The sequence below is a fragment of the Tyto alba genome, unplaced genomic scaffold (assembly GCF_018691265.1).
Source record: "Tyto alba isolate M040663 unplaced genomic scaffold, T.alba_DEE_v4.0 Super-Scaffold_33, whole genome shotgun sequence".
Taxonomy (NCBI): domain Eukaryota; kingdom Metazoa; phylum Chordata; class Aves; order Strigiformes; family Tytonidae; genus Tyto; species Tyto alba.
Genome location: NW_024881308.1, coordinates 1,230,938 through 1,248,560, shown reverse-complemented (window position 1 = coordinate 1,248,560; position 17,623 = coordinate 1,230,938). Strand labels below are relative to the sequence as shown.

General features: G+C 55.3%; 1 protein-coding gene across 7 annotated transcripts in view; it reads left to right on the top strand.

The window, feature by feature from the left end:
• The window catches only part of DLGAP4 (DLG associated protein 4), a 184,164-nt gene that overhangs the window by 14,316 nt on the left and 152,225 nt on the right, over positions 1-17,623 (top strand). For all 7 annotated transcript variants that reach the window (XM_032992985.2, XM_032992989.2, XM_032992988.2 and 4 more), the window contains exon 2: positions 12,604-12,750. In XM_032992985.2, the coding sequence (XP_032848876.1) occupies positions 12,699-12,750 (52 nt within the window). In that variant the 5' untranslated portion in view covers positions 12,604-12,698. The remainder of the gene's footprint in view (positions 1-12,603; positions 12,751-17,623) is intronic.

The following is a 17,623-nucleotide window of genomic DNA, read 5'->3' as shown; positions in this document are numbered from 1 at the left end:
TCTGCCCTTGCGCCCTGAGGATGTGTCTCGTGCTTCTGAGCTCTGTCTCTTTGCTGTCTCTCCTATGGAAAGCCTTTGCACGCAGCATGGAGTAACTCTGGAGGTAGCTGAGCTGCTTGGCTTTGTGCTGATCAGTGGGTTGGGTTTTAGAAGGTCTGTGATGCTGGGGAATGGGGGGTCAGCACTAGCATGACTTTTGGGAAGGTCAAAGCCGTAGAGCAGTTCCTGAAATGGTCCTAGACCCACCTGATCTCTTTGATCTGGGGCAAATTTCTCACCCAGGAGAGAGGAGCCTGGTCCTGTAAGGAGCTACATGGGAAACAGGGGCCTTGCTAGAGGCAGCAGAGGTTCGGAAGGGGCTGAAGCCATCTCTGCTGCCCCTTCTTGGCCAGGAGCACTCTCATGTCTCTGGGCATTGGCTGGAGGAGGTGTTCAGAGCAATCTCCACACACTTGTCATGGGCATCACCCAAAAGGCACAGGCACAGGGTTGCTTCCATCATGCCCTGCTGGTGGCTGCAGGGCTGGGGGTGGTCCTCTTGGCATGACCGTGCCTGTCTGCATGCACAAGGACCACAATCGCCCATGGGTCTCAGGGAGTCCCATCACAGCACAGAGGTGCCAGTCGGGGCTTTCCTCTTGGAGTCCTTCCCCAGCCAGAGCTAGCTCTCTGCCACTCGTGGCCACGCAGGGAAGGAGACGAGGGGGAAACCCCAAGAAGTGGCGTGAGCAGTCTGGGGTGCTTGCTGTGCTGATGCCCAGTCCCCTGGCATGACTTGCCAGTCGTGGGAAGGAGGGACCACGTCCCCCTGAGATAGCACAGGTGGCCCCCAGCCCGGTGCCAGGCTGCCCTTCCCTGGCAGCAGCATGAAGATCTGATTTGTCTCCCCTGCCTTCAGTTGGCCCCACTAAGCAGGTTTTAATTTTGTTAAATAAATATGAAGTAATGGCAGCAGGGCTAGGAGCCAAATGGCCTGGGGACATCCTTGAGAGCCAGACGAGCTCTGCAGAAGGGCAAGACTCGCTGCAGGAGCTGTGTGAGCTGGGGATGGCGTCGGTCAGAGCCTCGCAGGGCGAGAGGGAGCTGCTGGCACTGGGGCCAGCGGGGTGGTCTCAGGCTTGCTGGCGTGGAGCAGATGCGGCTCCTCGCTGCGGTGTGCTCACAGCGCCTTGCTGCCTTCGGAGCAATTTCTAAATGGCTGCTAAACATCACTGTCAGAAGCACACTCATCTTCCCTTCCTAATTAGTGGATCAGACAGTAATTTGTAATCCTTTTGAATAGGAAGATCTTAGTGTCTAGCCCTGGAGCCTGGGCAGGACACGGAATGGCAGCGTGGAGCAGAGCTCCCAGCCAGCAAGGTGTCCAGGCAGGGATAAGACAGAAGGGCTTTCTGCAGGGTCCTCTCAGGGTCTGCAAGAACTGCTCCCCCCTGTCTCTTTGGTCCAACGCACCTTCCTCTTCCTTCTCCAGAGTTTTGGCATTTTCATTTCTCTTTGTGATACCGAGTGTAAAATAATCAGTATGGCAGTCCTAGCAGCAGGCAGGCTCACAAGTCAGCTCCTGCTTGTCTCCAGGGTGGTGGCGGTGGCAGGATGACGTGGCTGGCAGGAGCCAGAGCCCTTTGCACCGCTGGTAAGCCAGCTGGGCACGGTCATGCTGGAGCTGGGATGAGCTGGGGTCCAGGAGACCCCCCAGGGCAAACCTGTCCCAGAGTGTCTGGTCTTAGGTGTGCTGGTAAGTGTTTGCATTTTCAGGGCTGAGGATAAAATGAGACTTGGGAGCAGAAGGGGAAGAAAAGCCAACAAGCTGTAAAATAAGATGCAAAGGAAGAAGGAATGAGGGCAGGAAATACACAGAGAGCAAGGTGATGAGCAGAGCAAACAGGAGCAGTCCCAGGTTAGATGGGGGGGGGAGAAGGCCAGCGTGGAGATGGGCTGGACTGGTGGCCATCAAGAGCAGCATGCAGAAGCTTGGTGTGATGGCCACAGCCTATCCTAAGTGTCAGTGTCTCCATGTGGCCCTCAGACAGACTGAGCCATGCACTAGGGAGCAAGGCAGAGGTTGGGGATGGAGCTGGAGGCTCGCAGAGGACTCACAGCAGCTTCTCAGCATGCGCAAGAGCAATGGAGGAGAGAGTGGTCGTGGTGTGGAATGGGGCTGAGCCAGCAGAAGGGCAGCAGGCAGACCTACAGGCCCAGGGTGACATGATGGGTGGTGAGGCTCATAGGAAGCTCTGGGTTTCTTAACAATGGTGACAGGTAGGATCAGTGCTTTGGGCAGACTGAGGGTACCAAGCATGCTAGGAGAGGGTCATGGAGTCCTCACCACGTTACAGATGGCACTGAGCAACTCCTTGCTGCTGGTGTCTTTAGCATCAATTAATCTGGGAAAAACATATCGGTCTTGCATGCATTAACCTTTATAAATGGCTTAATACGAGGTGCAGCCTCAAAGCATGGGAAGGGTCGTGAGAGTGGTGCAGACACGGCTCATGTTGTCACCCTGAGCATGAAGAGCCTGGCGCTGGGGGGGCATAGCCTTGGCGGGGGGACAGACTGGGGGGATGGAGCCGTCCCAGGTTGCAGAGCAGAGATCTTTATGGAAGGAAACAGATACAACCAGTGACTTCAAGGAACACCACTTTCCTACTGCATTTCTACAGCCTTTGGAAGCAAGTGTTTATAATAGCAATGGTGACTCACTGAGCGTGCTTTACTCACCAGTTAATGACTGAGCAGAGTTCCAGGGCTCTTAGTGATTCTGGCTTAGATAAACTCAACCTTTCTCCCAGATTCCCATTAACAGGGGAGAGTGGTCTGGGGCATTCAGAGAGGGCAGGTGAGCAGCATGGACAAGGACGGCATCTTCTTACCCCATTCCCAGCTCCCCTGATGCTGAGGGTCTGTCTCAGAGCCAGAGGTAAAAGGAGAAAGCAAGCGATTTCTCAGGAAGGCTGGAGAGTCACACATGTGACTTCAGAAGCCACACGCTCCATTTTTGGTGCTCATTCTTGCAACCCCCCACGCAGCTGCACCCCAAGGCAGCTGCCCACACGTCCACGGAGAGGGCGGTGAGAGATACCCAGCTCCCGGAGGAGCAGGAGGGGGTGTCAGTGGGATGGAAGGGAAACTGTGGCTGGTGCAGAGAGCTGGGGAGCCTCAGGACCTGCACTTAACTGTGGTCCCTGGTATGAGGCTACGGGTGGCTTGCAAGGAACAAAGCACAGAAACAGGGTCACCGTGCAGTGCAGGACCTTTGTGCACCATCAGAGGCTGGATCTGGAGAGGGACAGGCTCTGGCTTTGTGGGAGAGGGTGTCCCACCAACGTGCCCAAGCTTTCGGCCCTGGTCATGCCCCAGGTGAAACATGCCATTTGGTGCGTGCTGACTGCAGGAGGTGGCCCAGCCACGGCCACGGCTGCCGATGCCAGGTTGGCAGAGTGCACGGGAACCTGTCTGCTGACTCCTGGCCCTCTTGCTGTGGGTGAGCTTCCCCCAGATCACACCCCAGCCCGCTACGCTGTGCTACCCAAGCAGTGAATCATGAAGCCAGGGTGAGCAAGTGCTTGCAGGTAATCACAAGGAGCCTGTCATCACCGCCGTGGGCTTCACCCTCCAACCTGCCACTCTTGTCACGCTCACCAGGGAGGTTGTGGTGGCCCCAAGCATTTGCTGGCTGGTCTAGGCAAACCAGAGGCCAACCCAGCACAGGTCCTCCCCTCCTGGAGTGGCTCTGGATCAAGCCACTCCATGTGAAGAGGGAGCATTGACACCAGCATTGGCACTGGTTTAGATAAACCGCGGGATTGGTTAGATCAAAACTTGTTCCCATTTTTTTGTGTGCTGGCAGTATACACAGGTGTGGCTGGTGCAGAGGGACCCTGGAATGGCCGTGAAGGCTCCTCTCGTCTGCCAAGCACATGCTGGTCTGGTTGTGAAGCCATTACAGAAGCAGGATGTGAAGATGAAAATGAAAACGATGCTCGAGTGTGCGGGGTGGGGAGGGGACCCATGGGAAAGGAAGTTGAGCTCTGTCTGCTTTACTGTTTGTGCTGCCTGCCCCACTGAGCTGCATCCCATGGGGGTCAGGGGTGGTGGAGCCTGCTGGGGTTCCTTGGTTGAGGTGGGATGCGTGCCTAGGCTCTCCCCGGCAGGCAGGCAAGCCACCCCCAGTGCTCTGTTCAGCCTGCCGTGTTCAGACCATGCCTTGTCTGCAATTAAATGTGTCCCTGCTGGCGCTGAGACCAAGAGGCAAGGAAAGACCCCTGTATCTGAGAATAGACTTTCCTGTGTCCTTCCATCTTGTTTGGCTGCTGGGTGCATCTGAACGACCTCCTGGGATGGTTCCTGCCTGTGCTGATCCCAAACCATGCCCTGAACCCAGCTGAGGGCTGTGCTGGGATTGGAAGGTTCAAGGCTCGGTCCCTGGGGCTGGGGAGGTTTCCTGGAAGCTGGGGCTGGAGGCCAGACCCAGGGCTGCCCAGGGCAGAGGTAGCCAGAGGGGCTGATGCCTCCCATGCTTGCAGTGCAGGGAAGGGGCTGCCCCGTCCTAACCAGGCATGTCCTGCTTCATGTGGACCAGAGAAACCCCTCCTTGGTCAGAGGGACTGTAGAGAGGGAACTGGGGGCTTCACAGGCTCCTGTAAGCCTGGAGCAGGGGCCTGAGCAGCACCTGGAGAATGGCTTGAGCTTGACTGCTGCCATCAGGCTCAGCCCGACATGGACGTGGGGTACCCAGGGAGCCGGGCTCGGTGCGGCAGTGCTGGCACTTGCACTGCTGGTGGATGAGGCATTCCTGCAAATCCATCTTCCTAACTGCTTCTGACAAAACCACGGATTTTTGAGCTATTTGTTTTGCCGTAACGGGGTAGTTCCTGGCTGCTCCATAATCTCACCAGGCTGCAAGGTGTCTCCTCTGGGCACAGAGACCTGCCAGGGCCGGCCCCAGTGCTCAGCGGGGCTGGGGGATACGCAGGGCCCATGGGATCAGCAGAGCCCTGCATGTCCCCAGTTCAGCCCTGGCCCTGGACATTTGGGGATCCCAGGCCCCCAGGGAGGGCAGGCTGCCCAGAGGCGGCTCTGTGTGCATGTGATGGATGGGAAGAATTCATTTTAAGATCCCTTTTTTTTTTTAGCTTTTTCTCCCTAAATTACCAAATCTGGGACAGAGAGCTGGCTGTTTGCATTTGTCACACATACACACGATGTTACATCTATACATTATCTTGACATCAAAGGGAAAGTGTGACGTTTCTCTGGCTGTGCAGGCAAGAAAGGACACTGCCTGCTTTTGGGAGAGAAGAGGTTATTATCAAAGGGTTACAGACAGCTCCTGGAAAGGAGAATGAGAAATAAGGACAGAGAGCACAGAACTGGAAGTGACAGTGAGGTACTGCAAAAGCAAATCTTCTCCTGGTCTTTTCATCTTCCCTCTTTATTAAAGCAGGGCAAGAGCAAGCCTCTCACAGCATAGACTTAGTTATTATTTTAAGGAAAAAGAATCTGCAAATGTGATAGCTGGAGGGAGTCAGGGGATTTTGTTTGGGAAGGAGGCTAATGGAAACCTATCCACATACAAAGCTTTACTGCAGCAAGGCTCAAGGTTAAGCCAACACAGCTGCCTTACCCCAGCCAGGTGGGTGTTGAGCTCCTCGGGGTGGGGACGCCTGTGCCACCATCTCAGCCACCTGAGGAGTTCAGTACCTCACTCCTGCGGAGCCCAAGTGCCTGAACACTTGGAGGGGGGGGGGCTTTCTCAAAGTGCTACAGGAGCTTGGGAAGCTGGTGAGCCTTTGGCACCCAGGTCAAAATAAGCCTGGGCCAAGAGAAGGCATATGAGAACCTGGCCAGGCACTGGCCTGGCTCTGCCCCAGCTCCTGGGGACGGGCAGCCCCATGAGAGCCCCCATCCCCCGGAGTCCTTCAGCATGTCCAGCCTGCTGTCCCTCAGCTCTGCCTGCTGCCCCTCCTGCCTGACCTCCCTCCCAGCAGGGCAGGGTTGCGAGCTGCCAGGGCCCTTCCCCATGTCCCCTTCCTCTGCACACAGGAGGGGATGCCCAGCTCATCCCCATGCATGTCCCAGCAGTGCCTGCAACTGGCAGCTGAACCCTCTCCTTGCATGGAGTTGTCCTCACTGGGGCCAGCTGGGCAGCCCGGCCAAGCCAGCTGAGCTGCTGCCAGGCATCTGGGCAGCCAGGAGGAGCCTGCCCTGCCTCCAGCCTCTCAGCTGCTGCCTGGGCAGCCCCCACAACTTACCAGATGACAGCTCATCTTCCACCCCAAGGGGTCTTCCAGCTACAGGGCTCCTGGGGATTTCCATCAGTGCAAGGTCAGATGCTCCCAAGGGCTGTCGTTCCTGCTGCAGAGAGCTGCAGATAATCTCTTCTGCTGAGCTACATCCTTCCTGCTCCGTCTCTCTCCTTGCACCAGGGAAGAAGCACAGTGGGACAGTGGCAGTGATGCCTCCCAGCCAGATTGCTTCCTAAAGGACCCCACATCCAGCCCTTGCTCTCTCCCGAAGCTCTTCACAGCAAAGCAGCATGGCCAAGCTCACCTGTCCACTGCACACACACCGTGAGAATGCAAACAAACCTGTCGCAGGGCTTTACTGCAATGGAACTGGGTATGAAAAACGGGAGAAAAACTTCCAAGCCTGAGACCGGTGGTAAATCCTGCTGGGGAGTTTCTGCAGGAAATTGGTGCTGGAGGGTCCTTGTGGAGGTGACCCGTCCCAGCACGGGGAGCCACAGGCTTGGTGCCTCCAGCCACACTCCAGAGCTGGCAGAGCTGGTGCAGATGAGCTCACAGCTGGAAAGCAGCAAACCGGAGGGGCTGGATGTTCATGTCGTCCCTCCTGCTGAAGGTTTCTTGTCTGTCTCGAGGGAAGCCTGGAAGGCAAAGACTCCCACTGAGTGGCCAAGGTAATTTCTGGGACCCAGTGCAGATGCCAGCTGCCACTTGGCTCATGCCCACAGCACTGTGGGGTAATTAGCTGGAAAGAAGGTCAAGCAGCATGGGAAATGGGCAAGGAAAGGAAGGAAACAGCAGAGCCATGCCCATATTGGGGCCTGAGGAGGGTGCTCTTCTCTCCAGAGGTACCTCTCCATGCTCAGGTCTTAAGCCCCTGGAGCAGTTGGGGAGACTTGTGCAGGCATGTATGGGGTGAGGGTGGAAGCTCGGGCTGTGCTGGCTACCAAACCTTTCTTGGTTCTGCATCAGGCTCCCCACGGTGCCTCTGCAGTGCCCCCGGACATCCTTCCCTGGCCCTCCACGGACAGATTGTGTTTGTTTCAGCTCAGCATGCTCATTAGATTAAAGTGGAAAAGTTGATCTGATCAAACTTGGAAACACAAAAATAAGTGTGCTGGGTTCAGCAGATGGAGGGAACAGCCCGGCAGGTCAGGCGAGTGATGGCAGTGCCCCACAGCAAGCTCTCGCAGCAGCTGCTTCGCAGCAGCCCTCGGACACACTTTCCCCATGCCGCGAGCTGTGGTGCTCCTGCCCCACGGTGCAGCACGGTGGGGATGCCGACCGTGGCCTTGGGAGGGGGCTGTGGGCAATGGGGTGTGCACTGGGGGCCGGATCCATGCCCGGTGCACCTATTTGGTTTTTCCCTCCAGCACTCCCTGATGTGCGTCACATGGGGCTGTGGCTCAGGCCTGGGTTTTCTCCCTTTTTGCTGCCCCACTGCTTTACTTCCCCCAAACCTCCCTGGCAGCGAGCCCAGGAGCTGCTGCCACTGCCTCCGGGCAGTCTGGGGTGGGTGTCCCGAGACGGCGCCCCGCTCTCACTAGCATTTACCGGGGCTGAAGATTTGCTGTGTGCTTCTGTCATAAACCTCAGCAGTGTGAACGGTTATTCCTCATCTCGAAGGAGAGTGCTGGGAACAGAGGTGAATGAACCTGTGCACCACAGTACAGCTGCTAGATGAATGTTTTATGGGGTATTTGCTGTGATGCTGAAGTACCTTTGGAGTTCAAGCACTGCTGAAATACATCTCCCCTGTCCTTTCCAGCTCATTAACACCCGAATCCAGCCTGGCTCATGAAGGGACCAGCTGTGGCTCTCCTCTGGGGACCTCACGCCCTCTGTGCTAGCAGAGAAAGCCCCCTCTGGCTTTCCCAGGAGAGCCTGGCCCTCCAGCCCTGCTCGTGTCCTTCCCTGGAGGGGCCTGTGTCCTCCAGGTTGGTGGCACTGAGACGCCTCCCTGAAGCTTCCTAACCACCATCCATCCCCCCCAGCACCGAGGGAGGGGCTCTGCTGTCGAGGTTTCAGCCAGCAGAAGGGGAGCTGCTTCTGCTGGAGACGTTTCCGATCTGTCTCTGCCAGGGGATTCCCATACATTGCTGTCTGCTCCTCCAATTTTGGAGTCATTTTGCCCCACCTGACTCCCCCAGGGCTCCTCCCAGCCCAATGAGGGCTAGTTGTGTCTCGAACCTTCTCCTTAGTTAAATTTCTAATGGATATCTAATGGGTCCCTGGTCTGGGGGGCTCCCACTGCCCTGAGACTGGGGGAAATGGTTATATCTTCTGCTGAACTCAGTGGGAGATCTGCCCAGGAGGGACGGGGCTGATTGCTCAGACCCCGGCACCAGTGTCCCCAAGCACAATCCCTGCTGTTTGTGTGCTAGGGGACTGGACTCCAGCACTAATAGTCCAGCATGGATTTTAATTCCTCTGAGGGTGGTCTCAGGGTTCCCGGCCATAGTGATCCTGGCAGCTGTTCTCAGTGGCTGGATCGTGGCCTGGTGGTTCTCTTTGGTGTGCATCATGATGCCCAGACTGTGCTGATGATGAGCCAGAGTGTTTCTTCAGGGAATGGTGTTGCACCGACTGAGTACTGTCTTACCAAGAGTCCCCATCCATCTGAGATGGATGTTCTTGGGGCTGCTCTGGCTCCTAGTCTGCTTGTGTGCTGGATGAAGAGGCCAAGAGTCTGGCCTTTGGGAGATACAAGCTCCATCCCTGGGTCTTCTCTTGGCTCCCTGTGATCTCTTTAGCAAGTCATTACCCCTCTATGCCTCATGATACTTACTTGCAAGACAGATGTAGGGCTCATGAGATGTACTGGGGAAAGTCTTTCTACTGGTGTCATGCAATGGTAGGATCTGCAGCGTGGTGGAGCAAGGGGCAATACAACCCCTCTCTGTAGTGTGGGGACAACCCTGGGCCAGCTTCATGCCGCTGTCCTCAGCCCGCTGGGAAATGATGGGGCTGGAATGAATCTTTCTGCTTGCGCTGGGAAACTTCCTCCTACTGGCAAATGCTCCTGGGTTTGCTTCAGGGTGTTCTGAATATGTGGGGTTGTCCAGGTCACTGAAGCAAATTGTTTTTTTAAAGAAAACTAATCAGGGCAGTCCTATACTTTGCTGTGTAGCAGGTGACCTGCTTGGGATCAGGCAGTGACATCTGCTTTCTCAGTCCCAGCTGAGTTTTACAGCTGGCAGAGAATGACTTGGGAGGCAGCTGAGACAGGAAGGCTCTGGTTAGTGTTCAGGACTGAGGGAACAAGAATTGAAACCTGCTGGAGATTGCTTTGGTCCTGAAAAAAAAGGAAGTAGAACGTGGGGAGACTGCTCCCCAGGCTGTGCCAGGAGGGTGTGGAGGTAGCCTGATGCCAGGGAAGGTTGTACAGCAGTTTGTGTTTTCTGATGGACCCAGGGTCAAATAACTGCAGTGGGGATGTGAGGATGCAGAAAGTCACAGGGGAGGGATTTTGGGGGTGGTGGGGCTGTGACCTCCCCCATCTGTCCTTACCATGGTGGGGGGAGGAAGCTAGTCTGTGGTTGACAAGTCTGACCAATTCCCAATCTGCCTATGCAGCAGATGTCGGGCAGTGGCTCACCTTGGCTCCTCGACTCTCCCTGCACCATGGATGGGACTTACCCTGAGGCTCTCGACCAGTCTGCCTGGGGGTCACAGCCCCTGTCTTTGCAGGGGTGGCCTGGCATCTGGTGCAGAGAGAGGGGTTTTGAACTCTCCTGTCTTATGAACTTGATTTTTTTTTTTTTTTTCCTACCCAAATGCCTTTTTCCCCCCTTGCCAAGAAAGCTGTCTGATCAGCAGCAATTAACAAAGCAAACTGCAGTAATGACCTTTATAGTGTGTTCTGTGCAGTCTCTCTGAATGCCCTCAAGAAGAACGTGCCAGATGTTTGGGGATTTCTGCTCTGCAGAGATAGGGCCAGGACATGACGAAGTGCAGCGGAAGGTGCACAGGAGGGGCTGTGCTAGGCAGGCAGTAATGTTCACTCTGTGGAACTTCACCTGGGGCAGACCATGTGCATAGCCTCTGCATGCAGTGGTCCTCATGCTGGTCAGCAGACCGGGTGTGGGCTGTAAGACCAGCACCAGGGTATCCCACCAAGACTGGGAAACTTGGGGCTCAGCAGCTGACTGTGCCTTTTCAGCTGTGATAGGCCCTGCAAGCCCCCACGGCTGCCTAAGCTCTTTTGATGGTTTGATCTCAGCTCTTCTTGTCTTGCTGCTGTTCAACAGCACATCCAGGAAAATGCTGGACTCAGGTACTGCTTTCCCATCAATCATCAAAGACTCTCTTTTCATTTGCTTTTTGGGCTTCACCTTTTTAATCCAGCTGTCTCCTGCTTTACAAATGTTCTTTCCTCAATGATTTACACCAAGCTGCAGGGCTGTCTCCATTCATCTGAGGAGAAGGATGAAGCTGCGCACCCACCCAGGGCTCCTCCAGCTGAGTGCATGAGAACCTGCACCAGGAGCTGGCCCCTGTGTAGTCAGTCCCCACTTATGCCAAGCAGATTGCACTGGCGTGAGGGGTGGCTCTGCCTTGTGCTTCCACCACTGGCCACATCCCAGGTGGCTTCTGCCCATCTGACACACGGGCCCTCCAGGTGCAAATGTAATGCAGGAACATATTGCTCTCCTCAGCCTTCATCAGAGGATGCAGGTTGACACTTCTCGTTCCATCCCTCTCCCTTGGTGCTGGTGTAGGGATTATCTCTAAAGAGACATGAGAAAGAAAAGGTGCCAGGCTTTCTCAGAGGAGCAGCTTGTGCCTGCTTTGCTTGCAGCAGCTGTCGAGCTCCTGTCCCGTCCATGGGGCATGGGTTGGGGTTGGAGGTGGCCCAGATGATGGTGGCTCTCCGTGAATGCCTCTGAAAGAGGAGCAGACCTCTGCAGAGTGCATGTTGCTTCTGGCCCCACATTCAGGAGGCAGAAAAAGGACTTCCCGGATGAGAGAATCCAGTGTCAGCTTGGAGATGAAGTACTGTTGGAGCTGGGAAGTGCCAGATTACTGGAAGGACAGACTATGGGGAGAGAGCCTGCCTTACTCTAAGGTGTCCTGATGAGGACTGTGATGTCCTTATTCCCACTTGGGATTTCAGGCTCCTGATATGAAATATGAGCTTTTGGGGCAATCCTCTGTGTCCTATGCCCAGCCCTTCATAGAGCTCCCTCATCTCGTGCACTGAGGGGGCTGCAGGCATGGAAAGACAGGTCATGTTTGAAGAGATGTGCTGAGCTGCTTTCAGGTGCCAGGGCATGCCACAGCCAGCTCTGCTGTGCTGCTTTCCAGGCTAGGAACCAGCTCAGACCATTCCTGCGCCAAGGCTGCTTTATCCCCATTTCTTAATGCTCTTATCTTGAAGGCTCCCCTCAGATTAAAGCCCAAGCAGTCAGTTCCCTCCCCGGATTTATTGCAATGCAGTTTTCTTCCTCTAATCCAATCAGAGTGTAAGCTGCTCTTTTCAAAGTGCACCGGGAGGACAGATGTGCATGTCACTGGTGCGGTGAGCCAGGCTGACAGAAAGCAGCAGGAAGGTGCCCTGTTCTTTAGCTTGGTGCCACATCTGACTGTTTCCATGTGTGATGTCTCAACAGTCACAAGGCAAAAGGTTTGCTTTGGAGCAGGGTGAGTTGCTCACCATGCTGAAGTCTGTTGACCTTCCTGGACACCCTCATCAAACCGGAGCCCAGTCTTTGGTCTCTGACAGCCGTGGAGGCCCTGGAGTCAAGGGAACCGTGCTGTCCATTCCAACAGGACCCCAGCAGGGGTTCAGGTGGCATCGGAGGATTTGACCTCAGCAGTGTGACCGCCACCCATTCATGGTGGAGTGCTTGTTCCTGATGAGCTAATGAGTCCATGGCCATGCTTGGAGCAGGGCTAGGGTAGCCAGGGAAGGACGTGCATCCCTGCTGAGTTCCTTCTTTGCCTCTGCCTCTTGCTCTACTGAGGGTCTGGGGAGCTGAGACCGCTCCTCTCTGTGTGGCTGGCTCCCTGCGAGGGCTCTCCCTGTCCTCCTGATGGGTGCTCTGTAGGTCATGCCCACTCAGTGTGTTCCCAGGGATGGCAGGGACACATGGGGAGCCGGGGAGGGCTGGTGGAGAGGAGTGCCTGTGGGAGATGGGGGTATGGGTGTGCTCTGAACCTGGCAGGCAGCGATACATCTGGGGTCTCGGTACTTTGGAACAGGAGCATCTCTGCCAGATCCCTCCCTCACCGGGTGGGCCTGAAGGGACCTGGATGTTGGGGGTAAGACTGGAGGAGGATGACTCTTTCGTGATGGGGAAGGGACTGTGGTTAATCCATGCCTGCCTGGACTCACACTCAGTTTTGCCCTCCTCAGCCCAAGGAGCCTGGTGAGCACGGTCACAGAGCTGCCGCCTGGCTCTGCCCACCCCACGGCCAGCGCATGGACCACCACCGTCCTCCAGCACATGAATGACAGCAGCATCCTGGCAGAAGAGTCACCTCAGAGAGCAGCGTCCGGACTGTGAGTGCTCCGGGCACCGCGGGCAGGGCAGGGGCCTGAGGCAGGACCCCACAGGGTCACGGTCCTGCTCCGTGGGGTTTCCCTGGGGCAACGGGCAAGGGGAGCCTGTGGGTTTTGGAAAGCTGTGAGCTTCTCTCTTGGGATGCTGTTGCCCTGCAAGGCAAAAAGAGAGCCTGAGCACCGAGCGGCATCAAAGGAGGAGAGGTACTGCTGGCAGGGTAGGGAGGGATGGGGGGCTGTCTGGGGTGCACAGGTGAGCTGATATGAGGTGCTGGCATGGGCCCAGTGGCCTGGGGCGGAGGGAAGCTGGAGGACTCTGTTACGGGTGTGTCTGGGGTCAGAGCGAGCCGTGATGGTGTCGGCTCCGGGGGATGGCTGGGATGCTGGGCAGTGGCTGGAGCAAAGCCAGAGCACAGGAGCATCCAGGCTCCTGCTGTGACTGGGGGGAAGAGCCCATGGAGGCCGGGCCAGCCATGAACCAAGCGGCAAGCAGAGGGAGGAGGCACCTACACCCATCAGGTATAGGCGCAGTGGGATCTGTGGGGCTGCCCCTCGCCATGGTTTCTTTCTGCTCTCCACTGCTAGCTCGTGACCACGAGTTCAGCTACACGTGTGGTGGTCCCCAAGGTCCCTGACTCTCTGTGGGTTAGGTGGGCAAGAGGAGGATTCAGATGCTTGACCCCTCTGGTGAGCCAGAGAAGGAGGCCTCTGCAGGGAACGGCTGCAGCCCTCTCGAGCACATGGAAAGCCTGTATTTCTCCCCTAAGGAGAGAGATGAGCCTGTGCAAAGGGTAGGGTTCTGTATTCAGTGTTGTCACAGCTGCTAAGGTCCATTAGGAAGGATCTTATTCTGAAAGCAGCAGACACCTAAGAGGCAATGAATAGGTGGGACAAACCTATGAAGAAATAAATCACATGCCTGCCCCATGTCAGGAAAGATCTTCTGCCATGTCTCAGGATGTGACAACAGCTCCATCAGGAGCTCAGCCAAACTCAGGCATTCGAAAGGTCTTGATTTGGCCTCCCAAAGGGAGAAGATGGTCAAAAAATCCAATAAGCATCAAGAGCATTTAAGGGCTTTTCCTTCACAGCCCCGGAGCCTTGGTCTGTGGCAAGTAGCTGTGGGACCCCAAGGGGTGGGAGACAGTTCAGGGGCTGGTATGGGTGCCCTGTCTCGGCCCTGATGCCACTTAGAAGTAAATAATGGCTGCTCTAAAGAGCACAGGCTGCCAGAGATCTCATGGCCCTCACAGCATGTGGCTTTCTCAGTACAGCAGCTACTAAAACCCTTCTTTGAATTGTTTTCACAGGAAAATCCATTATATTTTTTAACCAAGTTGATCTTTTTGCCCACTCTCTGGGCCGATAAAAGAGTGCCTTTGTAGCCTTCTGGGGTCATTGACAATGAAGAGGCATGTGGGTTTTTGCAGGCTGGCATACATGGAGGCTTCTCCTTAACGTCAAGGCTCTGGCAAGTGGTTCAGATGTCTCAAGATTTGGGGATGAGGATGGAGGTCAGGCATATATGTGTGGAAGGATGGGCTGTGCACCTGAAGTGGCTACTGTGTTGAACTGAGGATTGAGGTCATGTACAGCTGCAACGTCATCCCCTTCGGCACTGCAGAAAAGACCTTTTCCAGCCCTCCTCCTGAACAGCATGTGCACAGACAGCAAACCCTACCAACGCAAACTGAGAATGTGGTTTGGTGATGATTGAGACACAGCGACGCTCCAGGCAGCTCCCACACACTGTAGTGCCAAGGACAGGGAAAGGGCCAGAAGAAAATTAAATCAGGTGGGCTTGGCTTGGGTATTTGCTGGATATTACATCCAGGAGGAGGGGTGAGACAAAGCTTGGCGTCTGATTTCCTAAGGGAGACCTGAGAGCAAATGGTCACGGTTCCCATGGGGCACAAAGGTTGATGGTTGCACAGGGATGACCTTAGGGTAGGAGAAACCACCAGGAACAGCCCTGGGCACTGGGAGGCCTCCACACTGGCAGGGCTGCCCCTGTCCCACGGGACCCACATGGCACAGAGAGGTCCCCAGCCCTGGTACCCCGCTGCAAGAGCACTGGGCAGCAGGGGCAGGGCCCTGGCAGGCTGGCCTTCCCTGCTTCCTCACCCCCCAGTAATCACCCATCTGTCTCTTTCCCTTAATTGCAGTTGCTTGATTTCGCTCTGGGTTCTTTTTTTTAGGTAGGTGACACATGTTTGGTTCGAAACACTTAATTACCTCTTGGGATGCATTTCATTTATTCATGAAGATAGATATTGGAGTTGTTGGGTTTCCTTTATTTTGCTATTTTCCTTCTTTTTTCCCCTCTCTATTTTGTAAGGAAAGAATGAAGAAAAAAAAAAAACACATATACTTCCAGCACGTGTATACCCAGCCTCTCTCCTCTGTGCCTCCCAGCCTCTCCTGTAGCTCCTGATCAGAGGAGCGGTGGTGGGGAGGAGGGGTCCACCCTGGCAATCTGTTGGCATGCTGTGGCTCCTTGGAAATTGGAAGGTGAATCACAGTGGCGGTGCCAAGCCCAGCTCCCACACTGCTGCTGTGGGAGATGCTGGGAGGCGAGAGCCATGCTCTGGTGCTCTGGCACAGGGCAGGAGTGCTTGAGATGGGGGATTTGCAACTTGACTCCTCTGTTTGCAACTTGACTCCTCTGTGACTGTGCAGCCATGGTCAGTGGCTGCTGAGCAGGCAGAGGGGGACAAGCCAAACCTCAGGCTGCCTGGTGCCCTTGGCCCCTGCCTGGCACTTTGGGGAAGCTGAGTCATGGGGGCAGTGACGGGCCTGGTTCTTCCTCTCTGACCTGGATGTGAGAGGAGAAAAGCCCTGGAGATGTCTTTGCTTGTGTTCTTGTGAGGCTTGAGGGTCAGGGCCAAGGATGTGTGCACAGGACATGTTCCTGCCCTGCCTGCGTGACTGGAAGATACCCTCTGTGCTGGTATGGTGGTGGACTCCACTGCGGCATTTGGGGATGCTGTGGCTGCACAGAGTGTTGGTCTGTGGCCGGGGGGTGCCAGCACAGAGCAGGTGATGTCCCAGGGGGTGGGTGGTCAAGATCAGGACAGCCTGGCTGGAGGGATGCATAGCTGCACTGCTGGATTGGCTTCCTGCATCTTTTATAGCATGGCCAGGCAGTATGTTGGCATCTAGGGTGACGCTCAGGGGGGGGAGGAGCAGTGGGTATCTCCCTGTTGCTAGAGCTGCCGTCCCCACTGTGAAAGACACATCGCAGGAGCATTGCACAGTGGTGGGATGCACGGTGCCTCTGGGTGCCTCTGCCCTCCCATGTTGTGGGGCAGGCTGGATATGAAGGTCCAGCCTCTCCCTGCACCTCTTCCCAGAATAAAGGTGCCCCATGTCACCAGGCCAGGCTGGCAGCCTTGACCGGGCTCTGCAGTTGGTCATTCCCCCCAAAGCTGGAGAGGACACTTGTGCACGGCCAGGCCTGGTGCGTGCCCACTCCCAGCCAAGCTCACTGTGAACAACCCTTGGCATGACAACCCCACGCAGGTGGAGACGGAGCTACTGAGCAGGACCTGGAGCTGCTTTCCTCCATCTGCTCGTGCTGTGCCAAGGAGGCCAAACCCCTCCCGGCACCCATCTGAGAGCAGCTGGATCCTTCAGCACCTTCAAGACGCAGCATTTTGCTCATAGCTGTCTTCAGCAGGCATATTCTTGCAGTTTCTGCACAGGATGCTCAGTGAAATGTGTCTTCAGAAAGGCAACTTGGGTCCTTATCACTAGTCGGGACTTCTGCTTTCATAACCCTTGTTGAAAGTACCAGAAATTGCAGGTGTGACTGCCTGTCTCTTGCCTTATGTCTCATCAGGGCTCTGGTCTCACTCTGCGTTTGCATTTCTGCCCAGGGAATTTGGAACCAAAGCAACCCCTTCCATCAGAGACATGGCTGTATCACAGTAATCCTCCTGCTGCCTATTGATTGTGAGAAACCAATAACTCAAATTAATTGAAAAGAGAAAAAAGAATTGCACTAGAAGCTCCCATCCCTTTGCCGCCTTGTATCTGTGCACAGAGGCCCCTAGGATGGTCACTATCTGTGCTGGATAATTGCATAAACTACCCCATGCTCTGACTTTGGGTCTGGAAGTGGAAAGGAGCCCAGTCTGGATGAGGCAGGGGAACAGGGATGTATTTGCTGTACTCCTGCAAGAATTTGTCTGTGTGTCTGGAGGGAGCTGCTGGCCTGCAGGAGAGGGACAGCAAAGTCTTTGTTCCTTGTGGGAGAGGGTCTGAAATGAAAAACTAAGGAATGAGACTGATTAAAGGTCACAGAGCTCTGAGAAGAGGCAGTTGAGGACTTCTTACTTCTAATGGCCTTCTTCTGTATGTTGAAGAGAAGCTTAATCTAAGGTTCCAGCGTTGCTTATTGACATGTGCTTCAGGCAGAGACAGTAAATGGGAGCAGGATTACCCGAGGGCTTGTTCCAAAGTCAGGGTCCAGCCTGTTTGGGAAGGACTAGGAGCCTGCTCCCCTATGAGGTCTTGCTTCCTTGAGTACAGAATGAGGTGGTGGAAAAGGATGGGGTGGCAAGTATTTACACTGTTCAGCCCAACACCTGGCCCATAGTCTCTAGTTTTCCCCTGAGAAAGGAATGTATTCCCTGCACACATGTGTAACAAAGCATGGCTGAGGACCTGTGTTTCCCAAAGCGTTAGGCACAGCCTGGAGCAGTGCTGTTTCTGTAGGGGTGAGGGCTGGATGCTCTCAGCTGATGTTCAGCCTGGAGAATTGCTAGCACAGGACAATATGAATAATACGGAGCCATGAAACCTAGAACCTGACTCGCAGGCACCAGCCCTTCTTTCAAAGGGAAGAGGTCTGGCCTGCTAGCAGAGTCAG